Source organism: Perna viridis, chromosome 7, assembly GCF_037379345.1.
Source record: "Perna viridis isolate PV_CMFRI_1.1 ecotype Kerala chromosome 7, ASM3737934v1, whole genome shotgun sequence".
In the NCBI taxonomy this organism is placed as follows: Eukaryota; Metazoa; Mollusca; class Bivalvia; order Mytilida; family Mytilidae; genus Perna; species Perna viridis.
Window position 1 is genome coordinate 7051284 of NC_142451.1, and position 25395 is coordinate 7076678.

At 34.1% G+C, this 25395-nt stretch overlaps 1 protein-coding gene across 1 annotated transcript; it reads right to left on the reverse strand.

Annotated features, from left to right (window-relative positions):
• Positions 1-2560: 2560 nt before the first annotated feature.
• LOC148611126 (protein lev-9-like) lies at positions 2561-23172 on the reverse strand. Its single transcript, XM_088591285.1, has 13 exons — positions 22783-23172; positions 20085-20225; positions 18664-18867; positions 16379-16576; positions 11107-11286; positions 9115-9303; positions 8184-8357; positions 7816-7989; positions 5482-5566; positions 5121-5212; positions 4569-4754; positions 3888-4073; positions 2561-2960 (listed from the first exon to the last, which is right to left on the reverse strand). The coding sequence occupies exons 1-13, from the start codon at positions 22832-22834 to the stop codon at positions 2662-2664; spliced, it is 2160 nt and encodes a 719-aa protein (XP_088447411.1). The 5' UTR covers positions 22835-23172; the 3' UTR covers positions 2561-2661.
• Positions 23173-25395: the final 2223 nt, after the last annotated feature.

Genomic DNA, 25395 nt, shown 5'->3' on the forward strand with positions numbered 1-25395 from the left:
TACAAAAGACGAACTAATTAGAAGTACGTAACAGTAGATTGATTTCCACGTGTTTCGAAGTTATGTATAAATGGATTATATGAATGAATAATATAATGAAAATAAACATGACAAATTACAAAGACAGCATAAAAACATTGGAATTTTCATCAGAAATATAGATTTATATAATAAATTTGGTATTATTTTACATCGCAGTAGAATATTAAAACTTTTTTATATGAGTACATATCAATAAATATTTAAGGATTTTAGCTGCACTATTTAAGAACAACAAGGATTTCAAAGGGTTGTGATATCTTTTAGGATCTTTCATGCTAGAACAACATAAAAGCAACAAAAAAAAGGGTCAGTATGCCCGCTTTTGAGATATAAGCATTTGAAATTTTGGCGGTAATAGGATTTGTCTACCATTTTCCATAGGTCTTGCCCTAGTAGTGTATATCAATTAAAAAACCCGAAAAAAATACAAGAATTTCACAACTTAAATAACATTTAACGGTGTGTTTAATGAAATTATAAGAAAAGTGGGGGCCACTGGCAAACATTAATATTAATGTTATTAAATGGATAAAACCAGAGGAGTCCGAAAATCTGAAAAAAAAAATGACTGAACATGAGCAGCGAACATCCTTATATTCATGATGATAACTTGTTTAATCGATTTTTTTCTCTCAAGATGAATTCGGGGTTTCCGTTAGTATGACATGGATTAAGCCATTGACTCGGGTGGAAAATAGGGTTATCCAGTTTTTTTGTTTGTTTGTTTTGTTTTGTTTTGTTTTTTGTTTTTTTTGTTTTTTTAGTGTAAACACACCTTTAAATAAGCTCTGAAAGACCATAGTAACACAACATCGAACATGAAATAGCCAAAATAACACGTACAACGAAACAAAAGTGAATGAGCAACTCGGACTAAACTAAAAACCTGAAGCATTGATCAGGTGCACCCAAATGTTAAACGTCAACTGCTCTTCTAAAGTTTTTCATAAAATAGCAAGTCCAGGATAATCGATAGATGATAAGAAAACTATGATATGGTGAATAAATTGATTCTCGTGGTGCAGATTGAAACATTATAACGATTCACGATTTCATGGTGACGTCCATAAAACTTCTGTAGTGATGATCTCTGCTGTATAGATGACGTATTACTGTTAAAAAAATGGCCCTGGGGATTTCATACATCGAATCTATCCAAAATAACTTGCGAAAAAAGATACTACAGATACTGTAAGGTCAGCCTCATATCTCGACCTACACTTGAAAATGAATAAGAAAAACTATTGACCAAACTAATTGACAAACACGATCACCTTTCAACCTTCCTTTCATCTGTTTCAACAACCCTTCAACTCCTATGGAGTTTTCATTTCGCACCTGATGAGAGTGAAAGAATAGTTCAGCGAGTTGCGGAGGGCAATTTGTTCCCATCGGCAATTCTTCAAAATCAAACTAAAAAGAATATAACGACTCAATGATACTTTAATCAACTTAATTATCCTGACATTGGACAGGCGATGGAAACCGATATGTTATATGAGAAAATAAAAATCGTCTCGTTTGTTATTTGTTTTTGCACTGAGATGAATACTGTCGTCGCAATGGATGGGTGAAAGCAAAGAATAATCACGGGAACCAGGATTCTAGCGGAAATCAAAAGAATGCAATCCAGCGTCAAAGACCAGACACGGAAAACAGACAAACACGACAAAGAACACAAAGCAACTAAAATAACACATACAAAGAAACAAAAGTAAATGAGCAAATCGGACTGCACTAAAAATTTTGCAAACTTAACTCCATATGCATTGTGTATACTCAACAACCATTGATTGATCTTTTTTTTTTTGTCATGTAAATTACATTTTTGTTTGTGCTTGTGTTTGCAGTTAAAATTGCTGTGGTATTTTATAAAATAATATAATTAATCCTGAAATCAAACATTCAGTTATATTTCTATTGTATCAGAAGGCTGAGGTTAACCAAATTATAATGAGATCAACAACAACTTGTTCAAAGGAGTTAATGATGAATTCATCTATAGTCATTTCTCAAATCTTTGGAGTGGTTGTTTGGCTAAAATATATATTGCTTCTCATATTTGACAGTTCTAAGATCTTTGGGAATTTTTCAGACCCTTCTATGCTTACATGTACCTTATCTTCCCTGTATCAATTTGATCCGATGGAGCAGTGTAGCGAATAGAGTTGTCACATTCTGAGACGTATATATATATATATATATGTATATATTTACTGTTGAATTACTTGTGTATTCCCATATCTTCTACAATGATGAATAATCTCTTAAGATTTTGTGTTGATTGGATTTTTTATGTTTGTTTTCATTTAAATTTTATTAGACTTGATTTGAATTAACTCATTTTTGAAATCTTACCACTCATTTTCAAATGATGTTCGGTATTCACAAGTCAACTATGACAAAAAAACTTCACAGAAATAAAATTATCGGCGAATGAAACATCGTCTACAAGTTGTCATTGAAACAAAAGTAAGTGGTTCACAAAAAAAAAAAAAAAAAAAAAAAAAAAACCGAATAAAACAGCCATTTTTAGTTTACAGAATATCATAAGAGTATAAAAATGCTATAAAGAACACTATATACGAATGAACACAGGTTATAAAACGGTTAAAAACTTCAGATATCAAGGATTTCTTTCTCTTCCTCTGCTTTCCATAATTTGGGAAATTCCGGATGTTTCTGTCGGATACATTTAGTGCCAGGGTGTATAATGCTTGGGCTCCATGTTCCGTTTATACAGGTAGCGCCACTAGGTCCAACTCGTACAGTACCCGGATTGCAGACAAACAAAAGGCGGATACCATGCACTATTGTGGTAATATATTTTTGGAAAATAAATTTTCCTCCACGATGACCTCTTTTGTAAATGATGCCATTTTCAAGGGGAGCTATTACTGCGGGATTAGGGCAATAAACTGGAAATAAAAACTATACTATTAGATACGACAGCCTTTGTGTATTTGAGTTTGTTTTCTGAAGGCATTGCAATGAAATAGATGATTCTTAAATAATAAAAAAAATATGGTAGTATCCAAAATTACTCAAAGGATTTTGTCTTCTATATGATTCGTTTACATTCCTGACAGTTATGTTGTATAACCGTGTTCATGATTGTGTCTCTTTTTTAGTGACTTTTTTTCCGACTCGGTTCACGTCTTGAACTGTTCTAATTTATTGCTTCATTTCGATAATATCTTGAGTCTATTTTAGCACGACGTGACAGGATGCACAAGAATAGTCCTTCAAGATATGATGGCGTTTCACGTTATATTTGTTGAAATGTAACAATTGTTTAATTATAATTATGACAAAATTTGGTAACTTCAAATTAACCACGAAACTATATAATTCAACTCTTCATGTGGGTATCACTTTATATCTACATTTGTTTTCACTTATTCATTCGTTTAGTATTATTTATTTTTAAGAGGTGCATTAAGTCAGCTATGTTTTAGTCATTTTTGTTATTATTTTCATTTGTGTCTTATTCATTATCTTAAATTAAAACTGTTTTGTTTTTTTTTACTACTATAGTAATGGGTTTGATTGACTGATTATTCGATTATGGTGTTATTTCCTATGGCAGATATTTTATGCATCTCAGGCCGGGAACATTTAGCCAAACAAAAGACTCTCCGCCAATAGACATACCACCCAAATCAGATACATTATTCTGACTCCAAACCAACCAGCAGTCACTCCATCTACTTTTTATGTCGCGTGCTTGGCAGAGAAGTACTCACTATATTTTTTTTTAAAAGTCTTTGGTATGATAGGATCAGAGATCGATTCCACGTGACCATTGGTTACAATGCATTTGGGATAACAAAACAATCACTTACATTCTTTGCATTTAGGTACACCCCCACTCCAGCTGCCATATTCACACACCAAGTATGGGGAGTTATCTGTTATCCCTATTAACTGGTATCCATTTCTACAGATATATTTGGCACGGTCTCCATGTCGAAGACCTTCAAAAACCCGAAGACCATTCGTCACATGTGGTGGTGGGGCTTTACATGAAGCTAAAATAGAAAAACAAAATTAAAATAAATATCAAAGAGAAGTTAATTATCACTTGATAACAACAGAGCAAAACCGAACATCATGATGGAGACACAATAATTTGTGAGCGGCAAAACATTAATGCAAATTGGATTAAATCCCTTTTGATAGAAAATAACTTCCTGATCAGTAGTGTCCACTCGATGTCGTTGCGAAAATTGTATAAGAAAAAACAATAACTTCTTATAGAGATAAACAGCTGCTTGTAAATGCCCTATCTATTTCCAATTCTTCCGTCTAAAATATTGATTTTTACAACTCTGGAAATAAAGACAGGGAAAGATGATAAAACTCAAGACAGTCTTACTACGAAGAAAAACAAATGTTTAACATAAACGTCCTTAAAATTCCCCAAAATAATCATGGGAGGAGGCATTAAAACATTTATTCAATAAGTATATCACAATGCTAACATTTTATTTATAGTAATAGTGATAATGAAAATTGCAACTTACCGGGACTACATTTTGGTTTTGATGTCCATGTACCATTCATGCATGATACAGGTCTATTGTCGTCAGGGACTAGACCAGATTTACATTCATAGTGTAGGACTTCACCGTGTCTGGCCCAAACCCCTTCACGTTTGTCTGGAGTTCCTTTCAATATTGCATCTGATATAGATGGTATAAGGCACTGTCCTAAAATATGTGGTAAAAATAAGAAAGATTAGTTCAAGGGATTTCATTTAGTGGTGTTTTCAGGAAAGAGATTTAAAACTATGTTTGCCAGTTCATAAGACTCCGTAGCTAATCATGATCGTTTGTATGGGGTTTAGCAGATTCAGCCAAGGTTTGTTGATTGCATACCTAACACTGTCACCAAGAGTCTTATGGGAAGAAAACCCAAAGTTGGATAAAAATACTTTGACATAAAACCACATACTAGCAGAACACACTTCTCAACTTATTAGTTAGAGGTTATATTTTTAAATAATTTAAATACTGTTTTAGTTCAATAAACACGATATTTTATTTAAAGAAGGTCAAGGAGTTACAGTACGTTACCTAGGCACAATGGTGCTGGATGCGACCACTTTCCATTTTCAAGGCATGTAGTTTTCAAAGACGGCCCTTCAAAATTAGTCCTGACATCGCAGCTGAAACGTAACGAGATGTTTCATACAATTATGATCATAGAGTTGATTCAAATAATAATTGTGAATAATCAACCGATAAAATTTCAAAAACTGTATCTATTAGTTCATCAGTTTAAAACTAATTGAAATGAATAGTCTGGAATTACTTTTGGTAAATAAAAAAATTATGTGTATACATCTTCATTTTGTTAATACAAAGTTACCCAAGATAAAGTAAGTTTTGCAAATACGACAAGAGCAGGAAAAACTTTACATGTAAATGAAAATACCTGAAGAAAATAATAGACCCAACAGATGTTTTCTGCCCCAATAGGAAACCATTGTAGAATGGTCCAGGCCATCCACAATTAACCTCTAAAAAGAAAGGGTTCCATATAAAAAACAAGACATTTACATGTATGTCTGGTTCGAAAAATCATAATGCACATTCAATGAAGATCGAACGAATGGTTAAAAGACTTGTGCGTTCTCACACCATGAAGATTATAATACAGATTCTATTCCAATCTACCAATCTATCTGTTATGCATTTTCCAACTCACAAGAATGACAAATTTTTGATATACAAATTGCAACGCACATTCTCAATTCGTGTGATACTGAATTAAGAGCATACCCGCTTCTTGAAATACTTTACTTGTGCATATTCGAAAATCTGTCCCATTGAATTTATCCATTTCGGAAACTAAACTGAACAAAAGTTACGCATCGTTATCAATAAATTATATTACAGTGTGTAGCGCCTGGTTCGGCAGATACAGCTTGTGCTGTACCGGTAAGTTTTGTCGGTATGGTATGCCATAACTAAAAGTCTTGTCAAAATGTGACAATATAGTATTATATCAATTATAACAAGTTTAACCATAGCATCCTTCCCGTCGTACCATTCGGGTGTTACGTCTCTGTAATAATATGTTGATCATTTAAACTTTAGTAAACATATAACGTGCATTTAATATATGTATTCAGATTGATTGATTAGTTGAATGTTGGAGTTCCCCAGACAGCATGCTTCCGTTGGGTCAACGTTGGCTGATGGTTGGTTCGTTGGCTTTTAGTTGGCGTTGGCAAGACAACGTCGGCCCAACGTTGGCCCAATATAGTAGTCCGTAGTTATGGAAATATTTCTTCTTGATTTATTTTTAACCAAAATGGTTTTTACTTGACAAACAAGACATTTTGAAATTTTAAATATTTTTATATCATAAAAAGGTTCTACGTTGGCCCAACGTTGGCCATACTATATTCAGAACAACCAGTTCATTTTATGTTTCTATTTAATAACTTGTTTAAGAAGCGAATTCTAGGTGAGAGTTTTGATCAATTTAAATTTTTAAATCAAAACCATGATTACATGATTTGCATTATTCTGCACTTGTCCAACCCACAACCAACAGTAAGCCAACACTGAACCAACATTAAACCAACGTCGGAACGATTTTGGTAACAAACATGTTAAAAAAAAGACTTAATATTATTCTTGATGCAAAAATGTATGTCCGTCTCAAGAAAGTAAAACTACAGTAGGAGGCAAATCCGGATGTATGAAAGCAAATATTGTATTGCATCTTATACTGCGATACTAAGTTGGTCAAACGTTGGCCCAACGTTGAAAAACAAAAATATATATACTTATTAATATAATTTTACTTCTTTCAAAAGTATTGTTGACTCTTTTCAGAAATTATGTTAACTGCATGTTTAATATTCATGTAACAAGTATTCGTGTTTAATATTTTGAACTTAATAACACACACACACACACACAAAAATTAAGAATAACCAAATCTAATTTATGATAACAATAGTTTACATGATTATCCCCCCTTATGCAGCTTTGTAACTAAGAGCATAATACACATTTTACAAAACAAAATTTGTTTTTCATTTTGAACAAATATATGCATATTTTCAATGTAAATTCATCCTAAACACAAAAAAGTGATAGGCACTACCATATCTCTATTCAATGTAAACAAATTGCAAATTTTCAACATTTAGTATACCAGTGCTCGTAGTATCTGCTAGTGTTATAATACATTTTCTTGTATTAATCTCATTCGACACGTAGACGTACTCCCAAGCAGTCAAAGTAGATAAACGCTTTCGGACCCACGTGGGGTCTGGGAGTAGGCCACAGCGTCAACACAGCAGTCCAGCCGCTAGTAGGACATACTCTGACCGAGTTCTTCGGTCAGGTATCCCGAAGGCTGGGCTCCGCCACCAACATCAGTTGGTTCTAGTTAAACATAGACCGTGAGAGGCCTGTATTGCTATTCAAGATAGTTAAAAAAAACCCCAATCATCATCAATCTTATAAACTACAACCAGCTTGTCATTGGTATATTCTTACTGTTAAGAATTTATATGATAAACTGAGGAGAAATTTTAGCGAATGCTTAGTATCAGCACTTTGCAACATGGCCAGGATATACAAAATAAAATTGCTCAGCGCTGTTGCGGGCCTATTCTTGTGACATGCGGGCCCATACGGGGCGCATTTAATATTCAGAAACTTCCTGATGTAAATATTTACAATAATTTTCGGTAAATATAAACTAAAACAATTTTGCAAGAGATAGAGGGACACATTTCTAAGATACCTGTACATGTAACGTCTGCCCCGCTCCAAAGTCCGTTCTCTTGACACCGTCGTTCAATAGACCCCATAAGTTTGAATCCCGTTTCACATTTGAAGCTCAGAACAGTACCATATGCATTTCCAGATCCAATTATTTTACCATTCATTGGTGGTGCTAGATGGGAACATTCTACGGCTAAAAATTAAAGCATATTATATTGAATTAAGTGACATAAATAAGATCTTATCAAATATATATATACATTGTACGTGTAATATTTTTTTAAGTTAAAAAGGATAGAGTGTTTGTACGACTCGAAGTAGTTTGAGGGCAGTCAGTGGGCGGTTAATAAGATAGAAAATGAAATCAAGCTTGATAGATATACGTACGCATACATTCTGGTACAACCCCACTCCACCTTCCATCTGCCTCACACTTCAGAAATTTTTCACCCAAAAGCTTGTAACCTTGTTTACAATGGTACTCTATTCGACTTCCATACTCATACACGTAACCATCCCGCCATCCGTCTTTTATATCAACCGGAAATCCACAATTCAACGCTGTAAAGTGATATATTCAGTGATTTCGAATGCCATACACATGTATGACTAAATAAAAAATAGAAATACATCGAATTAAGGTATTATGATATTTGAGTTTGAACTTAGACATACAGCCTTGCCTCCATAAGAACCAAGCTCATTGGCGTAGAGTAAGATTATTTTGTTTTAGTTCGTGGAATTTTGATGACGTTATTCCGTTTATTTTTCTATTTCGGCAAACAGGTGTGTATTTTTCGGGGTGGACCAGTCGTACGACCGCACAAATTTTGATATTTTTTGTAATTGAAATTATGATTTTTTATACAATTTCTACACCAAAAACAGTCTTGTCTCGCTTCGATTGGCTTTAATTATATTTACGCCCCTAACCTGAAATTATATATGCGCCTCTTGGCAAGTAAGGATATCCCCTATTGCCGACATTGGAGATTTACTAGATAAAAAAAATAAATAAAAGTTGGGAAAATATACTTTAAAATTGATCTGTCTAGTCTAAGAATTGTCCCGCTATATTTACATATACAATAAATCTAAGATTAGATGAACTAATTTAAGTTCACAAATGAAAGAAAATTGAACTTTCAAGACTTTCTATCAGGGGATATTTTTTTGCATGGTAGATAGATTTATTTGCACAGACAAACGTTTTATTCACTGAATAGAAGACAAGTAATTATAGGACTTGCCATTTTTTACGACTTAACAGTAACAACATATTTGGGTCTGTTAGCCAATAACAATTATCGAGACTTACGAGCACACGAAAACTGACTTAGACCAACCCATTGACCATTGCCGTTACACATTGCACGTGAATGGCCGCCATTTTGTCTGTACCCAGCAGTACACTTATAGGTAATCTGACGCCCCGCTGGATATAAACTTGATACGTCAAACCCGTCATGAACAGCGTGCTGTATTTTTGGTGGTTCAGAGCAAGTAACTGAAACAAAGATTTAAAATTGTCTGTTTTCAATAGACCCTGCCATTCGGAATAATTGCATTGCTTTTCAGTATTACCCGAAATGTTCGATGTTTAATACACTATTTCGGTTACATAATATTTACCCTATTCCATAATGTATTCGTCTTAATAAGGCTTTATTTCTAAATCTCGTCTTGCATTCTTAAAATAAACACAAAGAAATATAAATATTCTGGAATGTTTCTTTTGAAGACGAATCACAAGTGTAACATTAAAACGAAACATCAGACTGGGATCTGCTTTGAAATAATCATCGGTGCAACATTAAGCATGTAGTCATAGTCTCTAGTCCCCAGATTAGTTTTTCGATTATCAATCTTGTCTATCCCTTTGTTTGTGTTTCATTATAATTCAGGACACACAGTGCAACTAATATAAAATCTAATTACGGCTTTGTTTTCATGTCACGGAATATAAAACATGGTAATAGGGTAATCGATTTCATCATGTTACTACATACTTCTGGAAGTACATATTTGGAATTATTTACAGTGAAACCAACACATAATCCGAGCTATTTTATATATATATATATATATACGTCTCAGAATGTGACGACTCTATTAACTACACTGCTCCATCGGATCAAATTGATACTGGGAAGAAATGTAAACGTATAGAAAGGTCTGAAAAATTCCCAACGATGTTAGAACTGTCATGCGATGCAAATTTTTCGTCGTTCCATCCGCGGGACTTGAACTCGTACCGCTGTGACATCTATGGCAACACCGCCTGCACTAAGTCCAGCGCCCTAGACCACTATTATACCGTGATTTGATTCGGTTTAAAGGTCATGCCTGTGTCAGACAGGTAATTTTTTGTTAGTTTATATGTAATAGTTAATAGGTTCAATCGGAACTCCCCAAACTTTCTAGTTTCAGAAGGAAAATCCTAGAGGCACTAGTCAAAATAATCTGTCCGGAATTTGACCGATCCGTTCTAAAATTATAGTTTTACTGGTTGAAATTTTTGCCATTACTTTTTTCATACAAGTAGCACCTCACTTCGCGCCAGAAGTCTTGACAGAGTTTTTGTTGTTTTATGTTTTTTATTTCTAGTGATATCTAACCATTTTTTCACCTGGTGGATAGCACTACTTTGAGTCGCGTATGACTACATTTCCGGTATTTAAAACAAAAAACATTACAAAAAGTATTTTCTGCATCCGAAGTTACTTTTTGGTATAGCGGAAATTGCCCAGTAGTTCCGATTGAATTAGGTCGATTCATATTACATTGTTCGAAGACTGATACATAGTCATTCTTGTTTCTTTTTGAAATGGTCTAACACTGATTTAAAAGTTGAATGGACATCGGTTGTAACTTCAATATTTGAAAGTGTTAGTTATTCTGGCATTGATCATCAGATACACATGCATATACGTGTTTGCAGGCTGTTGTTGTAACAAAGTGACATCGATCGTCAGAGGTGTGTTTTGTTGGTGTAACGGACAACCTAATGACATGGGTCACAAGGTATGTGTTTTGTGGGGTTTTATGTATGGATTACAGTCTTCCCATAACAAATAGCAGTAAACCCGCAATTTTTCTGATCATGTGATAAAACTGAATATCATATGGTTTCACCTTTAACATATATACGATCTTAAATTATTTTTTGTTCTAGAATTTAACCTTTTCGATTGTATGGACCATCCCGACAAGCCGCTTATCTAAGGAAATGGTGACGGATCGAACAACGATGTACTTATTAAATTACATTATAACACAGCGTAATATATTGTGCAATGTGCATACACACCGGTTTCACAGCTGGGTTCCTGTCCGTCCCATGTTCCGTTTACCAAACAATGCCGTGTTCGTCTACCTGTTAGAAAATAACCATCATCGCATTCGTATTCCATCGTATCTCCGAAGTTGTTTTTAAACGGTTCTTTAATTCTTCCATTGTCTATTCCTCTAGGTCTTGAACACCCAGGACCTGCAGGATTTCATTATTATGTTAACTATACTATTGTGATACAAAATTTAGTTTTCGTGTACTTAACAAAAAAAAATTTAGTTTTCGTGTACTTAACAAAAAATATTATTTTTAACTAGGTCAGAAAAACAAGATCGAGCAATTTCATTACTTGATTAATCCCAATAGTCATTTTTTCGAAATAGATTCAGATAAAAGTTATGTCAGAATTCGAATGATGGCATTAATGATATCTCCAGCTAAAAAATACCTTTTTCTTTTGATATTGGGAATATGTTTTGATAACTTAAGAGATACGTCTAGTCACTCTTCATTCAGAATTCAGAAGAATGACGACAATAACGACTTAGATAAGTCAGTGACCGAGTTAAGCGCAACTATGCCATAGTTTTATTAATATCTTTGAACTTGAAGAATTAAGGCTTGCATAAGGGAATATAATTTAATTAAGATGATCTAAAATTACTTGTTAAAAACTAATTAATTGGGTTAACTGTTTTGTATTTTGGCAAATGTTTATATTTACGTTTCGAACGAAGATTAGATATATGTGAAATTTAAAGAAACTTTTCTTTATTGAACTCTGATTGTTTATAGATGCCTCCTTATTTTGTGCTGCTCATTATGTATGAACAGTGGGTTGGTCTTACTGGACGAATCGAACTGCAGGTTCAACATTAAGCCCCTATATAAAGGGCGACGTTGGCCGTTTCGGGCGTCTGGTACCAACTACACTGACGTATTGTTATTTTAGGTAAAGTATTATTTTTGTTATTAATTTTGTATTAAGATATTTTATTTTGAGAAAAAAAAACTTGTTAATTTAAATACTTGATTTGCTTTATACTATTATTGAATTATGTCTTATATCTATTAATTATGAGATTTTTAATTTAATGATTAAATATGAATTCCTTCAACTAATTACTATTGAATTTCACATATATTTATGAATTTAAAAATAAAGTCTGGTCCCAACTACACAAACTTATTGTTATTTTAGTTGCCTAGGATTAACAGCTGCCTAGAATAAACAGGTACCAGTCCATATTGTGACGGCGTGAGCATTCCCCTACACTTTCACGGAAACTAAATTAAATACTCTACCAATCAGCAAAATCCCGTCATAATAATACTACAAACCTACTGATCTTCATTTCAATGCAGTATATATTCAAAAACAATCTTTTGGAAAAATGTTTCAAAGGTTGTCTCATTATTCGTAAGCAATTAAATGCTTTTGTTTTCCAATCTGATGGATTTTAATCGAAATGATCGTACCAAATAGTAACGAACAACAGAAAAAAAAACAACCACCAAACAAGTTGCCGACTTTGGGCATGTTATAACTTGTTTATCACAAGTTCTCACTATTCCCGTTAAATAAAAGCATATGCTTGTTAATTTCCCATCCCTTGTTGCAGAAGTAAATTGCTTAAGTCTGATTAGAAATTTTCTTAACATCGAAAAATGGGAAATTACACGTAAGAGTGTACTTAGATGCATGCATGGATCACTAATGATCCCGGCGCCACAGCATGCATAATCTGGAAGCATTAAACTTTTACTTAATTAGGATTTTGAATAGAGAAACGCTAACTAAGACTGTCACATGAAGTTAAAGATTTAATCAATCTCACTCAAAACTTGAAAGAGTTTTAATCTAAACATAGGATGCCAGAAGAAATCACTTGTGCATGTTAAATTGTATTACTAAGTTCTTGTAAAAGACAGGTAACGAGGAGCTAATTATGTAGGTAGGTAGGTGTAAATGTTTTGTTTGATTTTGTGACGCATTCGCACAAACATCAACAATTGTGTTAAGCTCTTAATTCTTTTAAATGAAAAATAAAACGTATATTAGTCTGGTCGTATCACAACGAAATTTTATCTTGTACATGTATGTAAATACAAATATTTTTAAATTCAAATATTAGCCATAGTTTAATAAATCTACCTAGAAATGTTAAGAAAGACTCTACTAGATGCTTTTTTGGATAATTAAACGAACCAAAAAGCGCTAGTAAACCCCGCAACATAATCTCGTGGAATGCTTATTGTAGACGTGGAAAACTGTCGACATTATTGAGGTCAGATAATGAAATTTGTGGCCATTTACATTTAAAAAATACAAAATTCATCAATATACCACATGAATGGGCTAGTATTTAATGTTTGAAGTTGTCTGTTTAAAAAAAATGTCTGAATTATCACTTGAAATTACACCGACTAAAGTGATAATGTGATATTAGTTTCTTTGATGGTCTGGAACATAATTTCTGATATGGAAGTGAATAATGAAATCGATTATATTAAAACCGTACTTATTGATCAATGCTATCATATATCACTTGGCTTTAGAAGCTGGCTTAATAAGGAGGATGTCAATTTGATAGTTAAAATAAGCAGTTTTGCTGAACACATGAAACGCCATTAGCACCCCTTTTTTTGTGTTAAACGTTCCATAAACGTCTGAAAAAAAAAAAAAAAAAAAAAAAAAAAAAAAAAAATGGAATGGAAAAAAAACAAATGACAAACGAAAGGGGACTTTATCTAATAAAACAAACACTGTACCGTTATTGACTCGCCTTGAATATTGAATATCGGTATTATACTATAACTTGCACAATACAGATTGATGCTTCGTGCACAACGTTAACCCGGTCTTATTTAGTAAAACTAAAATAAAATGTGAAAAGGTGAACATATTGAATGTGGGTGGTAGAACAATCGTACATAGATACTGTATACGTAAGTACAATATTTGTGAAGAGGTGTAAAATGCATGTTAAAGCTATACGGAAAGATCCAGGTCCTCATCGTAAAAAAATCTCTCCCCAGTACCAGCTGGCTGCTTCTCAAAAGTGCATAACTTCACTGCACAAACTTTAAGAATTAAAATCACAAACAAATGAGCAGAAAAGGGTACACTTAATTTTTTTGTTTTTTTTACAATACCATGCCTGCTTACTTTTACTGACAGGTTTAAGGTGTCCGATATAATAGAAAACTTGTCTTCTGGCAGATAATTGTCGGAAGGCATCCAAAATTTGACATAAACACTGATATTTCTTTTCATTATTTTTTCATTAAGTTACCATAGCTACGGTTTTTTTTATGACAAAATATAAAAAAAAAAAACATCTATCATTTTTACGGATCGCCATAATGTAAGGATTTGAGAAATATATACTTCTAATGGGAAAATTGTTGGAATTTGCATGTTTGAATGTCTCAATAAAGCTTTTTTCCACAAAATGATTTAGTCTATCTATTGATTGGAACCCAAGTGCACCTGTCATTAGGCAGACAGACGGACATCGGTATTATACTTTTAATTAGCGCAGCCGTCAATAGACTGACATATTAAATAATATGAGTGCTTAAGAATATTTTTGATAATTTCATTTTTTACAAATGCGTCAAATATTCGGTTGAAGACTTTTACAGAAACGAAAAAAATATTTTAGATAAGATGTAGACAGTACAAAACAGGGAAGAGCATTGCTGTTTACAATGCTTATATTAAGATTAAGCTTAAATGTAAGACGAATGTTGCACATACGGTACAAATGCTACGTAATCTAAGACGGTTTTGTTTCTTTTTTTTTTTTGAGTATTTTCTGAAGTTCAAGTTTACGAAGACATTTGATCATACGACCGTAGGTACGCTTATGACCATCAGTAAACTTCTACAGGAAAGAATTCGACTTAAACTCTTTTTTTTATTATTGTTGCAAACGTATTTTACCGTTTTGTAATAGTGTTTGTTGATATCGAGTCGCTCAGCCCTTGACGTTTGATATTCTAATGACTATGTTACCTCTTACTCTATCTGTTTGTCTGTTCTATGATAATACACCTTCCTGAACACTTTTTGAACAACTTCTTATCACGTCATAAATTTATTTTGTACGCTGCATCCACAATTTGTCAGATGCTTATGTACCGAATAAAAGTACCATTTCAATACCAAACCAAATACCGGTATACCGACGAACACATGTGTCCTTAATTGCCTTAGTTGGTTTACTGCTATCTTGTTTCTTGTAGCTCAATAACTTTTAGTATCTTCTGCCTAACGTTTTAGTTGAACAATACCTTGAGCATTATTCATGACAATATCACTAGAAACTTCAATGAACATATCGTTTTTTATGTTATCCCAACCAACCATATGCCATTTAAATATTATATAACTGTGCCCATAAAATGCAATAGTCACGGTCGCATCTTGTATGCAAAACAATTGGCTTCCATGGAAGTAGGCTCTTAAAATATCAATGCACGAGCATTAGGGAATCTGTAACTAATAATTTAAAGTTCTTACCGGATAAAGTAATAACAATGTAATTTTAAGCCATAATTTGCGGAGATTTATGGCTCCTAGTTGATTGTGTTCAGTTGCTATTCAATATTTTGATCAATACTATCAATATTTAGCATAAACGTATTCTTCCTCCTTTTGAAATCATTACCAAACAGCGCTATTGTAATCCTTTATTGATAAGATTGTGATACACAGGTACAAAAAATATATACTTGGCCATGGGTGTAAAATGGTCACCATTAACAAAAAATAGGTATATTCAGAAATAACGTAAGCCAAAAAAATAAAACGTTTCCCAGAACACTGGCAAAAGATGCCCAACCGTAAAATCAAAACAGACAGGCAATTCAGAAACATCGAAATCAAACTAGAAAATAGGAAACAGAACTAATAAAGACAACAGAAAAAATACTATTACATTAAAAAAACTGAAGATGAGGAAAACGAGACAGCAGAAAAAAATCGAAGTACTTGCAATAAAGTTTACTCTTAATGTTCAAGTATCAAATTTCAATTACGTGGTCATTTTAACAAAAGAAAAGAATCTGCAAAATCATTGAACTCGCGCAGTTCTAGTACTTCAGGTCTTAATAGGATAGAAAAGAAACCAGTATGCAGTACTTAATGTTTTAACGACTTAACATCAAATAAACTGGGTAGTTAGTACTGTTTTTCTTTATTCTAAAGTTCTAATTTCTAGTTATAGCAAAAGGGTAGCTGTTCGTACATGTATTACCAGTGAAACTTATATACAGAACTTACTGCTGCATGTCATTATAGGCCCGACCCATGCTCCCTCACCCACACACCATGCATTGAAAACATCGTCGGAGTTTTCCATATTCCCGGAGTCGCATCTGTATTTTAGCATACTTCCGATTGCAAATGTCGTCTGGTATATATCGCCATCATGATGTGCATGGCTGACAACAGGAGGCCTCCCACACTCCGTCTTTTTTACTGAAATTGATATAAAAATACTTCATTTTTTTTTCTTTTGGAAAGCGAGTAATTTCGAAAAAAATTCAAAATGAACGGCGAGAAAAACAAATTACTTTATTTTCGGATCCTTTGAACGCTTTTTTTATCTAATATAAGGAACCTGAAACCTTAAACGCTCCCGAAGAAACACGGAATCAAACACCTAAGTCCTTTCATAATTCTTGTCGGTCCTGTTATTATTAACTTTAAAAATGGTAAAATTTCTTTTGATATATGGTATTTACTGTCCTTATGCATTCCCCAATTGTCATGATTTGAAATATGTAAGGGCCGAAGTGTTTTTAATAATGAACTGTAGTAGGTTGTCGTGGTCCGAAATGTCTTCAAAGGGGTCGCATTATCCGGTATTGATCAGCTGATTACGTAATTTTCATAAATATTCGGATGCCATGTTTGACTATCCTCATCGAAGCTACACTCCTTGAAACGTTCTCATTTCCAATTTAAGCGTTCGTGCATCGTTTATCGTTCGTTTACACATCGTTTTGCGTTCGTTTCCACGCACGATAAAAGTGTTCGTTTAAACGCACGATAGGAGCGTTCGTTTAAACGCACGCTTGGTGCGTACGTTGAAACGCACGATAGAACCGTTCGTTTATTTTTGTGTCATTATTTTTTTTTATTCAACAGTTATTTATATATTTTTTTGGTATTATTATTATTTTTTTTTGTATTTTTATTAATTATATTTTCAATTTTTACTTTCTTTATTAATATTTGTTAATATTACTATTTATCGTACGTCTATCGTGCGTTTAAACGCACGCTAAGAGCGTTCGTATATCGCCCGTTTAAAAGCACGATGGGAACGTTCGTTTAAAAGTACGATAGAAGTGTTCATTTATTGTACGTTTGGTGAGCGTTTAGCGTGCCTTTAGGTATCGTGGTCTCAACGTCTAAACGTCTCAAGAAGTGTAGCTAATGTTATCTAAATTGGTGTTCTGGTGTGGTTCTCAGTTGCATTGACCAAGAATAAATGTACGATGATGAAGTTGCCATGATTCTATTTTTAAGCTCCAGGTATTGCTTGGATAAACCGGATATTGATGGGTTTTCTGGCCATAATTAGTTGATTTTACAACCATTAAGGCTTCCTTTGGGAGGGAATTAAAGTGAGCAAAGCTTTTGGTTTGAATATTAGAGATACATAAAAACCCCTAAGCTTACTTTTGAAGATTAAGGAAATAATCATTCTTTAGAACAAGTGTGTTCATTCTTAATGAAAATTAAAATGATTATAACTCGTGCGTTCACAAATGATTGGTTTAATTTGATTTGTAATAAGTCTTCTGGTTGGTTGCTTCTTTCTGGGCAACAAAGATTATTTTGTAATAATTTAATTTGATTTTGTAACAAGCCTATCGTTGTTTGGTTCTCTATGAACAAACTATAGTCGGCGTCACATAAATAACATACTGTTAAAATTTGAATAAAAATATTTTCTACGACTTTATTGACACCTACCGTCGTTTAAATTGTCTTAAATGACTTGCTCATTCGTTAAAAATATTTTTATTCAAATTTTAACAGTATGTTATTTATGTGACGCCGAGTATAGGATATTTTGTACAACCTGGCTTTGTACTATGACGTCATTAACGTCGATTAGACCGTATTCCACGATTCAAATATTCCATAACAAAACAACGTTTTGATTACATACAGATTATAAATATTTGGACTGTCATAAATTAGAAATTAAATAATTACAAATTTTCTAATTTTTGAACAGGTTATACGAAATTACTTGGTTTCGGCCAGTATACACTTTTTATAAACCGCTATGCTAATGAATTAATTTGATACTGTGACGTTATTAACGTCGATTGATCCGCAGCCGGCAACTATTGTGTCCATCTATCGCCATATGACACTCAGCATCATGAACTATTTGCTAAATTTTGAGCAATTTATTTCAAATATTATTTTTTGTTTCGTTACCTATAAATCATCTGTTTTTCTCAAAGTTCAAACTTCAGGGAAAAATATAACAGAGAATCGTTTCCTTCTAGGATGTATTCTATAAATGTCTAAAAATAACATACCCATTGATTGGTTCATATTTATTCTGCACTCCGGAGCTGACAGACTCCATTTTCCGTCACCTTGACAGACCCTTACTCTTCTATCTCTACCGATCATTTCATATCCCTCATCGCACTCATACTTTGCAATGGCTGCAAACTTGTTGTATGGAATAATTATGGATGTTCCATGAGCGATGCTATCAAGAGATTCGCATTTCATATCTGAAAAATAGATATTTCAACTTTGCAACATAATTATTCAATTAAAACAAAAACAATATTGTACATAAAATTATATCGGTGTGAATATCTCAAAGTGTAAACCTATAGAATGTTACTATAGTCACATCTTAGCACCTACCTGTAACTATTCCAATTTTAACAAGACCGACAAAATGGCGACAAAGGGTCGCCTTTAAGGGTGATAAATCAGGTGAGTATGAACGTGTATGACCAGTGAATTGTTGTCTGCTTTTATCCCCGTGCAGGTCCGGGTGTTGAAAGAATAGGCCTGCAGCAGCGCTACGCTTGTCGTAAAAGGCGACTAAGTAGTCCTCAGAACCCTAGCCCCTGCCCACAGAGCAACTGGGATGTGTGCCGCAGGTGGTGGAATGGGGTACCCCTGGCGTGTTACATGCTGGGGTTGTCAGGCTATTATACGGAAAACCTGACCGCAAACCATAGTGGTGCACCGTGTTGGGAAAGATGCCACGTTCCTCGCACGTTAAAGAACCCTACTGTGGTATTCTTCCGGAGTAGGAACCATAGGGCTCCGCCACAGGAGGCTAAATTGCCCGACCCTACCCACCTCTCCCTATTTCCGGTGGCAATCAAAATTTGTGGACCCCATTGTCTTTGTGTCCCATCCCTATTTCATTTCATCATCATTTCATGTTCATTTTATCATCAATTTCAGAGCAGAGGACGCTTACCCTACCGGTGCACCTGGTCCATGCTCCCAGTTTTTAGTGGAGTCCGAGTTGCTCATTTACTTTTGTTACTTTGTATGTATGATTTTAGTTACTTTATGTTCTTCGTTGTGTATGTCTGTTTTCCATGTCTGGTCTTTGTCCCTGGATTACATTCTTTTGATTACCGCTATAACCTTGGTTCCCTTGATTAATCTTTCATGTTCATCGACTGAATATAGCTGAAATATTGCTGCTCCGACGTTAAACCCCAACAAACAAACAAACAAACAAACAAACAAGTTGTCCGCCTTACTTTCCTTTTTTCCAAACTCCCGTACGGGAACATGCCTAAATTGGATCTAAGAAACCGCTAAATGGATTGCCACAAAATTTGACAGAAAGTAACGCGTCTAAGACCTGATGAGCAGGAGGTTTTATCTGGACGTTATAACAATTCCATGTTCAAATGTCTGTTAGACAAGAAAATGAGCAGAATCAATTTACAACCAGGTTTATAATTGGACCTACTTTTGTTGATGCAGCTGAGACCACAGTCTCCATCACAGAGGCAGTCCTTCCTCTTACTCTTACATGCCTCCACTGCACATGGTTTTTGACACTTCCGGGCAACATCTAACTTTCTTGGTTCACATTTCTGATTGCTAGAGGCTGCAAAAATAGTCATTAAAACGTAATCATTTGATTTAAGAAAAAAGTAATTAGATTTGTACATGCTTTTATTTGCATAATTTCCACTGTGATATAATATAGCTGATACTTTGAAACACGCATTTGGGGCTTTTGTGTTTTACAATGTTTATAATTTTGATACTGACTGTGATCGCATTTTTCGTGGTCAGTGAGAGTTTTCAGAAAGGAGTTTATCGACCTTTAAGAACGGAACTGTTCAGACGTTCATGGTTTGAAAAATGACTTAAAACACAATATTCATATTGGCGAAAAGGAAAGTCTTTCACAGTTCTAAAGGAATGTATGATATGAAGAAACCACTTAAAAAATCAATGTAGAATGCTTCGGGTTGGAATCCCTCAGAGTCGCACTGATTTGATATTTCTATCTCACTAACACAATCCAATAAAATTTATGACACTTTTAAGAAGCAGTGAAATTGAACGCTCAGAAAAACAATAATTTTGTATCAAAGTTTCCGAAAACAAGCAATAATTCTAATGGGGAAAAGTACACGCAACACTATGGATGTTTTCAGAATTACTGGAACGGAGTTGTATCGGCAAAGTCACTAGGAAAGTGATTCATCAAAGTTCCGTCGATACGGTCTTCTGGTTGGGAAAGATATAATTTAACCGAAGATTCAAAACCAGGTGTGTTATACTCTGTAATCTTTAAGATGTATTATTTTATATGTTAAAGCCTACTGTTACGTTCTAACAAGAGACCTACAAATGGAGTGAAACAAAACAAATACCAACTTTTAGTCTTTGTATTACAATGTATGTCGTATCAAACTTGGCAATGCCTGATCCCCCATCACCATGTGACGCCTTTAAGTTTGGATATATCAGGTGCGGATCAATGATTTCAGATTTTTCTTTTTTTTGGGGGGAGGGGGGATAGAATCAAATGCTGAAAGGAAAGAAGCAACGCAATTTTTTGGTAGAACTTGTGAAAAAAGATTTCATGCATTTTTTATAGCGGGATTTCAGAATAAAGTAAGAAAATAGACTGAATCAAATGCCGAAACAAGCCAGGCAACAAAATTTTCGGGTAGAATGGGTAGAATTTGTAAAAAATTTGTAAATTTTTCCACAAAAAGAAATTTTTCAAAATACAAATTTTAGGGGGGAGAGGCTACACCGGGTCTGTCCCTAATGAAACCGATTCTGCATATTCTAAAGAAATGTTCGAACCGACTGTATTTTTGTTAAAAAATTAGAATAGTTAGGTATCATGACCGTATTCTTTTAGGGGTAAAAAAATCTTTCGAATACAGTAACAGCACATTAAACAGAATGTTACTAATATTTGTGATGTCCATCCTCCTATTCTACATCTATTTCATTAATAGTCTAAGTCATGGCTTATACGCAGATCAGGTAGGAGGATCACTTGAAGAGAGTACAAACGGATGTATAAACCGTAGATCGCTTTTGTTGGTGGGACTTGAGCAAACATTTACAAACATACTGAGTTAATGAAATAAATTTTCTTCGAACAATTTCAAAATCAACAAAAGTGATGGCACCAGGAATGATGTAAAATATATTTATACCATCTAAACTATTAAACCCGAGAAAGGGATCACTTATTCTGAATATTCATATTACGGGGATGTTTGGGCAATATTTGCTATTTTTTGTCATTTTAACACATGAAAAAAGACAGGTTTTCCAATAAAAGGGGTGCCAACCCGCTGGATCCACCACTGGTGAACTCCTGTGAATTATCCTTAATTGACCGTAGCACAGTAACGGACACATGGATTGTTTAAAAAAAGTGTTGGTGAAGCGGTAATTTAAATCATGAATGGCTATCAGTTTTTAGATTCAGAAGTGGAAGGTACAATTGTGCACACCAGCACCCTTATACTTTTTAAGTTAGCCCCTCCCAGTCCCGTGCTTTTTTTTTTGGCGATAGCTTGCATGGGAAGGATTTATTATCAGATGTTTTTCTCAATTATTGTCCAAGCCACCCGAAGACTAATCGGTAAATGTTCCCATGTGTTGAAATAATTTATGATGTTAAAATTAGAAGATTAAAAAGTCTGAATCAACGAATGATGTAGAGAGCAGTGAGTGTATTACATTATTTACATCGAATCAACATATTATATAAGCAACAAATCAAGCGATACAATACGTTCATGTGAGATATACATGTTAGCTACTTCCTTGGCAACGAAACAAAATTCAAAATAACATTTTGTAGGTGTTTGTCAGGTGTGTGCCAGTTATTAGTGAAAAAAATATGAAGAGGTCAAGTATAAATTTGACTGGAATGTGAAGAACGTAGAATAGTAACTGGGAAAAGAATCTGAAGGGATAACAAAACATTCTTTTAAACACTCGCAGTCTCTCCCCCTTATTCCATCGTTTATACAAAAGAGATTTAACTGTTCAAACGCTTGGACTCTGACGGACATATGACACTTGTTATGTTTAACATGAGTATTGCACAACATCAAAAACAAGATACTAAAACATTCTAAAATGTACATTCCTATCCACTAAAAACACAAAGGACTTACCAATAGAACTTAGCAATAAGATACACAATGTCACTATAAAGCTAGAATCCATGAAGATAAAATACTACTTGTTATTCCAAGTGAACCATCTGCCAATGATTAAATCAGACGAAGCTAATGCCATTGTCTGTTATATATGAAATATGGTTTACCAATATTTGTAACCAATAGAGTCATGCTTTTTACGTTGTGCTAATATAATTTCACAATACAAAACTCCGTCAATGTCAGATGATAGAAATAATCGACAGAATGATATTATATCAAAGCCACATTACGTTTTCATTATCAATGTCACTTATTTAGTAACTTTAATATTGACTCTGTAGTTTTAAACAATAGAATTGGAATTTTCTATAGAGTTTTCGTTAGCATATCCCATCGATACCTCAGTCTGCTCTTACAATTTTAACAATGGAAACTTCGTCGGTTAATTCATATCGGTAGCAACAGCTTTGTCACTTATTCAGTTATTCTAATATTGACGATTTTTTGTCTCGATGTTCCAGAGTTTCAAGTCCTATGGGGTTTTCTCCATTGTCTTAGAGCTTCTCTGGTGAAATCTAAAATATTGGCATTATAAAGCTAATTGTTTCCAATATCGACTTGAACCTTAAATACAGGCCGTATTTACAAAGACATATCTTACTATTTAGATCTACCAATAATATCTACTAAGCATAATTGTTACATGTAACTTAGATCAATAAATGAACATTTTTTTCGCCAGATCGTATTTTGATGACTGTGATGCTCATCCTTTTTCTCTCTAGAATTGTGCAAGTCACATTTATTTTTCATGAGCTCTATCAAAGCTCCTCAAATGAAAACATATACACACATATTTCAATTGAGAATACCCGGTTCTGAATGAGTGACTCTCATAACGTGCACAAGCGTAAGGTTCAAGACATATAGCACCAACTCTCATAGCCAAAGTCTAAAATCATATTAGTTTTGGGGCGTCTATCTCAGTCTCATGTACTTCACTCAGTGCACATGTTACTCACAGAATATGATATGGATAGTAGTCGAACGAGAATTCTATCCTTACCCTATCAGTATATTTAGTTCATTTTCAAGTCGCTAATATTGTTAGCGCCTTCTTGCACTAGCAATTTTAGTACTTTACATTCGCATATGATTTGCATAATTATACTCCGCATTATGCTGCTGACTGGTGCCGTGTTTACGTCATAGTTTCCTAGTTCTAGCTTCAAAATGAGATCAAAATGTACCTCTTAAATATCATACACATGTGCATGTTCTACGTGTGTTTTTGCGTGTATGAAAACGGGAAGTTTCCATTAAAAGATGAAATGATCGGTTAGCATTTAACATTACCCAGTTTCCGATTCAGACACAGGGGATCGTTGCAATTGACTATATTGGTCATACATGTATACATTATCAGGGCCCCGATATATACATATAGCCATTGCCAGTTGTTCTTAATCTGGTTCCTTGGTCAATATCATAAGCGGCCTAAAGATCGCTAAGAATTGCGAGAAACTTGTGGAACGAAAACATTCGGGTCATCACGGTTACGAAAGAGTAATCATATCAAGGGAAACAAGATTCTTGCGGGAGTCACCCGATTTTAGAGCATATCGCAATCGTGCCGTTTCGGATGTTGAAAGGAAACCAAAATCAGTGGCATAGAATATTTGACGATTATAGCGACTTAAAAGACTTCAGTCTTTGACTTAAAGCAAATTTGTATTCTGTTTATCTACAGTAGCTTTATACTATTATAGATATGTCTGGCGTCGAAAATGTTTGCAGTGGCTGATCAACAAGAAAGAGAAGGGGGGCTCATTTCGGGGATTGGAACTCACTTTTTGCAAAGGCTATTACTTTCGTGCAAAATAGTCGTAAAATAAATGAGAGGAGCCCCACCCCTTTGAAAATCTGTGGATCTGTCTGTGTCAGTCAAGCTCTGCACAAGTGGCTTCGCATTAAACGAAAGACTGGGCGATGTCCTCTTGTGATATTATATCTGACGGTATCTTTTCAACTTCAATATCTTTTATAATAAATGGTATATTATATGAGATCACTGTTTCTAGTAATAATAAATCCATACTCACTGAATTCCATTTACACATGATTTTAATTTACTCAAATTTTCCGACATGATGCGTTTAGCCCAAATGCAATTTAGAGGACCGCAGAGGCAAATCGGATTACATATAATCAGATCAATATAAGACGGTATTAGAGTTAGATTAAGGAAATGCATCGAGCTTGAAATAACACCAGAAATGGGGCTATGCTAATATTATAAAGCTTGTGACCCACGAGTTGAAATGTTTTTTTTTTTAAATTCCTTTCTCTTGTACATGTTAGTCACGTAAACTAAGTTCATCAATGTAGCACATTTCTAAAAGGTCGTATTGTGGAATTCACCCTGGCCAGTATATGCTTTGCCTTACTAATATTGTTCATGTTTTTGGTCACATTCCATGATATAGATATAAGGAGAATGGATATGGTGAACATGTCAAAGAGACAACAACCACACCGGGGTGAAAAATGTCAGTTCAAGGTCACCCATGGGTCTTCAAAGAATGACGAGGAAACCATCGCACCACAGGCTCCAAAACAACAATA